The sequence below is a fragment of the Corticium candelabrum genome, chromosome 2 (genome assembly GCF_963422355.1).
Source record: "Corticium candelabrum chromosome 2, ooCorCand1.1, whole genome shotgun sequence".
Lineage (NCBI taxonomy): Eukaryota > Metazoa > Porifera > Homoscleromorpha > Homosclerophorida > Plakinidae > Corticium > Corticium candelabrum.
This window is the reverse complement of record NC_085086.1, coordinates 4,304,258-4,312,157: the sequence shown is the minus strand read 5'-3', so window position 1 is coordinate 4,312,157 and position 7,900 is coordinate 4,304,258. Positions and strand designations below refer to the sequence as shown.

General features: G+C 39.0%; 2 protein-coding genes across 2 annotated transcripts in view; both read right to left on the bottom strand.

Annotated features, from left to right (window-relative positions):
* Positions 1–1,653, bottom strand: part of LOC134176325 (E-selectin-like) — a 4,417-nt gene extending 2,764 nt beyond the window's left edge. Inside the window, exons 1-4 of the mRNA XM_062642995.1 lie at positions 1,552–1,653; positions 1,462–1,486; positions 833–1,012; positions 1–176 (exon numbers count right to left, since the gene is read on the bottom strand). The exon at positions 1–176 is cut by the window's left edge and continues 10 nt beyond it. Coding sequence (XP_062498979.1) covers positions 1–176; positions 833–1,012; positions 1,462–1,486; positions 1,552–1,653 — 483 coding nt within the window. The remainder of the gene's footprint in view (positions 177–832; positions 1,013–1,461; positions 1,487–1,551) is intronic.
* Positions 1,654–4,947: 3,294 nt separating this feature from the next.
* Positions 4,948–6,885, bottom strand: LOC134176323 (uncharacterized). The gene is made up of 4 exons (XM_062642994.1): positions 6,839–6,885; positions 6,091–6,180; positions 5,525–6,007; positions 4,948–5,459 (listed from the first exon to the last, which is right to left on the bottom strand). Exons 2-4 carry the CDS (start codon positions 6,152–6,154, stop codon positions 4,948–4,950), a joined length of 1,059 nt encoding a protein of 352 aa, XP_062498978.1. The 5' UTR covers positions 6,155–6,180; positions 6,839–6,885.
* Between the last annotated feature and the right edge of the window lie 1,015 nt (positions 6,886–7,900).

Below are 7,900 nucleotides of genomic sequence, written 5' to 3'. Positions count from 1 at the left end.
GAAAGTTGATTCTGACCACTTTCCATTTGCCTGACATCTTATGTAGGAATTTCCGATTAACTCGTATCCCACTTTGCAGCTGCACAAGGCAAGACAATCTACTTCTCTACATCGTGCTTTGCAGATAAATGTGTCTTCAGTAACAAGTTCGTGTATCAGGTCATCACAGAAAACAGCTATTAGTAAGAAAGAAGTTAATTAACTGTGAGTTGCACAATGCTTCCAAATTGATTTTTCTTTGTGCGTTTATATAAGATTGCTTTGTAAAGTTGCAGGTAATCAGTAGCTGTAAGTATTGTTAAAATTTAGTTACTGATTGAGAGTAACCATGCGCGCTTGCTAGTTCGTCTTCTAATAGCGTTTAATTCTCTACCTTGAAGCATCTGCCTGATTTCCTATGTTTATTAAATTTTTTGTAAAACTTGTATATAGCCTTGTAAAAAACCGATTTTGTTAGGGTCACATTAAAATTTATACAAAATCAAATAGTCAAAAATCCCGTAGACTTGCAATTGCCAATTATAATACCGTATGCTTTAGACTGTACGCATAGACATTCAACATTTGCTGTTCAAACTGCTAGATACTGTTGACAATCATTAGAAAAATTGACAATCGTTAGGACAAAAATTATATATAGAAGATGCTCTCGTAATGTATAAATTTGTACATTAGAACGAATAATATTCTGCAAAGGAACAACACTGCCATCGCCCACGTTATAAGTGATATAGTCAGTATACCACTTGTGGGAACGTTGTCTCTAGATCATTAAGTTAATAAAGTAACAGAAAATAATTCTTAACAGTTCAACACGTAAAAGCTGTCTTACACTTGCGACAAAAGGGAGTTGAGCCAGACCATTTTCCATTCAGTTCACATGTCCTGTTGGAGTTTCCGACAATCTCGTATCCCTCACGGCATTGATAGGTAGCAACGCAATCCGGTTGCCAGCATTGAAGAGTAATAAATCCGTTTTCAAGTGATTCACGTGTTAGATTATTGCAAGTAACTAAGACAAGACAACTATTATCACCATTAATACTGATGGATTTACAGACATGGGTATAATTATGGTGCCACCCCCATATCAACTGAGGTATGGCCATCAACAGAACATTGCAGATTTATGATTCTACATCATCATGCTATTTGGGTATTTATATTGTTCTGATTGGACGCTTTTCCAACCCGTCGCAACAAAAAGATTAACTAAAGAGAATGACCAGACTAACCACAGACACCATACCATGCATTCCGGTGTTGTGAAGTCACAAGAGCAGATGAGAATAGACTCACAATATGCAAGTAAACTGAAACGTATAGTCTCTATTTAGTAAACTGAAACGTATAGTCTCTATTTAATCTTTGAGTATGTCTTCTGACATGAACAAAGTCATTTTATTGTTTAGAAGCTTTTTGAAAACGATTATGATTATTAATTAACTTTTTGAAATTTACTGGTTGAAGAAGCAGTCGTGTATCTCTACAGGTCACACATCACCTCCAATCTCAGACATGTAGATGGCACAATCAGAGCAAATACCTCACCATTATGACTTGTTTTAACTCATTAAAAAGTGCAGCTGTTACTGTAGATGCATGTACTTGCACTGTCTCACATGCTCGGGGTGGCTCCATAATTATGCCCATGTCGGTATTAGACCACCAATAACAATCTTGTAAAATTACTTAATTAAACAGGTAAATAAAGTATTTAGCATTGCTTTAAACATGTCATTGTTACTCTTTGTTACATATACTAAAACACACATGCGCGCGAGTTTCTCTATGTCTTCAAGCACTTCCCTGCTTTCCTATTTTTGTTAAATGTTGCGTTATCTTGTATATATAATCTTTAGCAAACTAATTAAAGTAATTTTGCAGAATACATAAAAAGCAATTCAGCAAAACTAAACTATGCCGTATTTACGTAGACGTTGACCGTTTGAAAGCATTTGCTGTTTGAGTTGCTAGAGGTAGTTGACATTCATTGGAAAAACAGCTACATACGTTCTCAAAAGATGCTGTTGTAAAATATTACTTTTAATACAATAAATTAGTAGATTAGTTAAAGTGAATTATTACAGCATTGGACCATACATGTAAGTGGTACGCATGCAGTAACAGCACCATTAGCAGACATTGCATGTCGTCTATTAGTAATAGAAAATAATTTTATAACGGTATTGCCTTCGCGACAATAGGGAGTTGGGCCAGACCATTTCCCATTCATACTGCATGTTCTGTTGGAGTTTCCGACAATTTCGTATCCCTCACGGCATTGATATTTAGCAACGCAATCCAGTTGCTTGCATTGGAGCGTAATATATCCGTGTTCAAGTGATTCACGTTTTAGATTATCGCAAGTAACTCTAGGACATGCGTGAGCATCATTTTACTAACGGAATTAAGCTACTAATAAAAAATTTCAAAATGTAAGGTATAACTATAAAACACCTTGGCATTTGGGCGGTAGTGGCTCCCAATATCCCTTGTCACCACACGTCACTTCCTTGTGAGTGGCTTCATATCCACGCTCGCATTGCAGTGAGAGACGACTTCCTCTAGTCAACCTATCGAATGAGTACATTCCATTCGATGGGTCTAATGGTTGTACGCATCTTATTTCTGAGTCTAAACACAAATTTCATGTTAACTTTGCCCGAATATTAGAACATTTCACATATAATATATTCAAAATTTCAGATTGCTTTGTTTCGTATTAATTAATTAAGATGATGCAATGTCATGTCTACCTGCATAGAAAATTTCAACTTCGCATATTTCAAGACGTTTCGGTGCGGTCAGCACAATCCAGATGTATTGAGCGAATCTGCCAATTAAGCCGTTAAATTTACAGTCTACGTAAGGTGCTTGACCCTGTCGTATTGGATCGAATGGGTTGCCACACATTGTCGATTTGTTGAGATAGTCAGTAACGCCCACTGAAATAGTAAGACCGCGTTGGCTTTCGAATCCACGCTCTTCACCTGACTCGATTCTATCTCTTAAACGAAGTTTGATATATTGAATAACTTCACCTCTACCCAAGTCGATGCGTAGATATTTGGGAATTTGATCGGTAGTATTTTCACTGGTAACTGCACAGTTGGTAGCACCACCTGCGCCAGACTCTCCGACGCTATATTTTCCATTTATTGCATTTGAAGCAACTGCCCGTTTGCCTCCAGCCGTCAAAACACTATCTGGATAAAGAACAGCAGCATTCGAACCTTTGAGCTCCATTCCTGTAAATCACGGCATTTGCATTAGTGTATCAACAACTTCTTAATTTGGATTTGTAGAACTCTACTTTTAAGTATCTGAATTTCACAAACTTGAAGAGGCCCAACGCTGTCGCGGAGAACTGCATAAACATATCGTCCGTACTTTTGGCATATGAATAGAGGAGATTGATTTGAAACTGTTGTATAGGGTTCGTCGCACTGCTTTGATTCAGACTGCTCAGTTGAGTCACTCACTTCAATAACCAAACCTTTTTGTTGTGTTCGATTGTACTCGTTGTCTCTCAGATGTAATCGAACGGCAAAAATAAAAAATTTTGTCTGCAAGTCGATTTGCAGATAATGGACTTTGCTCTTTTCCTGAGACTGAGGTTTAGTTGCAGCGCAGTTGGCAATCATTCTATGACCACTTTCATTTCTGTTTATTCGTCCGTCGATAGCATTAGACGCATAAGCAACCAACGTTTTACCATTACTTGCATTGACGAATGAGAAGGTATCCGGATACAGTATTGCTTGTCCGGTATTAGGAAACGCATACTTACCCTTTTCTAAACAAATAACTGTTACTTACATACACTTCTTACTCTTACTAAATTTAATTAGCTAATTTTGATTTTAGCTTATTACATGTAAAATTTAATAATCAAGACAGAAAAATTCTAAATGCAATGACGTCATAATTATGCCCCTATAGATAACATTAACTTTTAATGTCTTGATACACGCTTTCATCTCTAAATACATTTGTCCAAAGCAACGCTGCTTGTTTACCGCAGTTGATAACGCTTGGATTCGACACCATGCTAATAATGTGTGTGCATGCTTGCGTGCGTGTGTGTGTGTGTGTGTGTGTGTGTGTGTGTGTGTGTGTGTGTGTGTGAGAGAGAGAGAGAGAGAAAGTGTACGTACGTGCGTATACGTGTGTGCGTTTGTCCATGTGCGTGCATGGGAGTTTGCGTGTGTGAGTGTGTGTGTGCGTATGTGTGTGAGAGAGTGCGTGTGTAGGTGTTGGGTTTGTGCTTGCGTGAGTGTGTGTGTGTGTGTGTGTGTGTGTGTGTGTGTGTATGTGTGTGTGTGTGTGCCTGCGTGCGTATGTGTGTGTGAATGCGTAGGTTGGTGTATGCCTGGATGATTGGGTGGGTGCATGATTGGGTGCATGAGTGAGTGTGTCTGAGAGAGAGAGAGTTACTTGTGTTAGCAGTGAATGCGTGGCTATAACTAATAGATAGCTGTCGAATTGCAACATGTTACCTACTTTTGTCAATACCATGTTTAGATTTCCCGCTTGAAGCTGTAAATTTAATCAAATGTGCCGCAATGACCGACGCCATAAAATGACTCAACGGCATTGTTTACACATGAGTAACTCAGAGACACACACGATTTGCATATATAGTAAACAAAAGTGCGTACGTACTTTTGCAGGTTGGTAATGGTAAACTCCAATATCCATTATCGCCACACGTTACGTTCTTGTTGTGAGTTGATTCATATCCACGCTCGCATTGCAGTGAAAGACGACCACCTCTAGTTAATCTAGTGATTGCGTAGTTTTCCTTCGTCGCTGGTCTTGGCGATGCACAACGAATTTCTGAGTCTGCAAGAAACAGATGTTTATATGAATATCATTAAATTTTGTAATAATGATTGTAAAATTAGAATATCTAGTCTTTTTATGTAGCTTCAGATGTAACTACTAAGAGAAATTAAGTTTACCAGCATAAAAAGCTTCCACTTCACATATTTCAAGACTTCTTGTTGCGTTTAGTACAATCCAGATGTATTGAGCGAATCTGCCGATTAAGCCGTTAAATTTACAGTCTACGTAAGGTGCTTGACCCTGTCGTATTGGATCGAATGGGACGCCACACATTGTAGATTTGCTGAGATTGTCAGTAACGCCCACTGAAATAGTAAGACCGCGTTGGCTTTCGAATCCACGCTCTTCACCTGACTCGATTCTATCTCTTAAACGAAGTTTGATATATTGAATAACTTCACCTCTACCCAAGTCGATGCGTAGATATTTGGGAATTTGATCGGTAGTATTTTCACTGGTAACTGCACAGTTGGTAGCACCACCTGCGCCAGACTCTCCGACGCTATATTTTCCATCTATTGCATTTGAAGCAACTGCCCGTTTGCCTCCAGCCGTCAAAACACTATCTGGATAAAGAACAGCAGCATTCGAACCTTTGAGCTCCATTCCTGTAAATCACGGCATTTGCATTAGTGTATCAACAACTTCTTAATTTGGATTTGTAGAACTCTACTTTTAAGTATCTGAATTTCACAAACTTGAAGAGGCCCAACGCTGTCGCGGAGAACTGCATAAACATATCGTCCGTACTTTTGGCATATGAATAGAGGAGATTGATTTGAAACTGTTGTATAGGGTTCGTCGCACTGCTTTGATTCAGACCGCTCAGTTGAGTCACTCACTTCAATAACCAAACCTTTTTGTTGTGTTCGATTGTACTCGTTGTCTCTCAGATGTAATCGAACGGCAAAAATAAAAAATTTTGTCTGCAAGTCGATTTGCAGATAATGGACTTTGCTCTTTTCCTGAGACTGAGGTTTAGTTGCAGCGCAGTTGGCAATCATTCTATGACCACTTTCATTTCTGTTTATTCGTCCGTCGATAGCATTAGACGCATAAGCAACCAACGTTTTACCATTACTTGCATTGACGAATGAGAAGGTATCCGGATACAGTATTGCTTGTCCGGTATTAGGAAACGCATACTTACTCTCTTCTAAACAAATAACTGTTACTTACATACACTTCTTACTCACTATTAAACAGATACAATTTTTAAAATTTTTAAAGCAATGTTACCTTTTGCAACTGCAGAAGAGATGATAAGAATAGACGCAAGTATAACGGAATTAGTAAGAGACATTTTCTGAAGCCAAACAGTGTGAGCACCTAGAACATGTTGCAATCTTGTGTATGTTTAGTTAACATCAATCAAAGATCCAATTCTCAACTATGCTTCCTTTATGTATACCTGTATTTGGCTAAAACTTTAATTAATTCGGTCCTTGAAGAAGCACACCTAATTTATAACTCTTACTCTTTAAACCTATTCGTACTCAAGCAGGCTACGAAATCGTCCGTTCTGTTCTAGTTATATAACCAAACAGATGTTTCAAAATCACTACAGATCGTATACTAACTGTTTTTGTGCAGACAGAGCGTATTATATATATATATATATATATATATATATATATATATATATATATATATATCAAACGAATGTGTGACTATTGTTGTGACACTAACCCTAGCCCTAACCCTAACCCTAACTCTAACGCCTCATTAGCACTTCATCAGACAGTTCAAAAGTATCAGAACAATGAACTTCAACTCTACAAAGATCTACTACGTAATTAACTAATCGAGTGGCTGAAGCATAGCAAAAGTACTAATAAGCTAGAGCAGTTCTCTAGCTAGGTCAACGGACGACGCGCCTAGTACGCTAATCTGTACACTGCTTGGCAGCACCGACTCTACAGGTAGCGAACAGAAATTCGATTCTCAATAGCATCTAGAATCGTTAGTAAACTTTCAGATGTCTTACCAAATTCGCTAAGACCGCTAAACGATGCTGCACACCTTGTAGGAACACCTGTTGAGAATAGAAGAATTGGATTAGTGGCTTGTTCACGTTATCTCCGCCCACATTTCCTCTGTGTGGGCTGAACAGACGAATTGAAGAGCATCATCTAGCCAACATTTGTCTGTTCATTCACCTATACGAAATGTTCGCAAGAAGCCTCGACTAACTTATATATTTACGCTAGCTGTATCTAAGTTGACTGCATGACCACATGTGGGTACGTCTGCCCACGCCTAGTGTCAACCGAAGAGGTCAAGCTATTGCCGGAGATGTCGCAACGAAGTGCACACGTCTGTTTCAGCAGGAAATTAATTAACCTAGGAGGACTGTATTCTATGAAATAGATATAACACTTGGTTTAGTCAGCTATCTAGAGCAGTACGCGTAGACCAGAAATGTATGGATCCCATCGATCGGGATAGCTAGCGTTCATGCACCTTGAAACGCTATCTCCGCCTCTTTTTCGATAGCTCGTGACAGATCGATGTACATGTGAGTTCTTGTGAAAGCGTTGAAAAACAGCGATATGGCAATTGAAAGTGCATGATCGAGAACAAAGAGGGCTCTAGAGATTTTGACTCTATATCTAGATACACTCGTACGCCCAAGTGAAGGTTACGCCCACTATTTTTCATAATTGAAATCAACCGATGTGGATCGAATCCGCCTCTCGATGTGGATTGTATTTATCGCGATCGAATTGCGATCGGATTAGGCGTGCACGGATGAAGATTGGTGTCAGTTATCCTCGGCCTCCCAGACCCGTATGGCGCCAATTTGAATCGGCGCTACACGGGTCTGGGAGGTCAAGGCTAGCGACTGCCCTGTAAGTACGTAGGATTTTGCACCTTTGTTTAGCTAAATGAATGCATTGGAAACCTTAGCTGAGACGAGTGGGTTGGGCTAACCTCAGTATGACTATTATCACGTGACGAGATGTGATTACATATACCGGCCAACGGTTTAGCACTGTAATGTGCTTCTCAATTTTTTATTACACTTGGGTACAAGTAGTGAATAATG

Excerpts from the sequence above, each read along its gene's own strand:
- LOC134176323 (XM_062642994.1), bottom strand. The coding sequence starts at position 6,154 with ATGTCTCTTACTAATTCCGTTATACTTGCGTCTATTCTTATCATCTCT. Across the intron at positions 6,008-6,090 it reads CTCTTCTGCAGTTGCAAAAG|AAGAGAGTAAGTATGCGTTT; the intron begins GTAACATTGCTT and ends TTATTTGTTTAG. Across the intron at positions 5,460-5,524 it reads TGAAATTCAGATACTTAAAA|GAATGGAGCTCAAAGGTTCG; the intron begins GTAGAGTTCTAC and ends CGTGATTTACAG.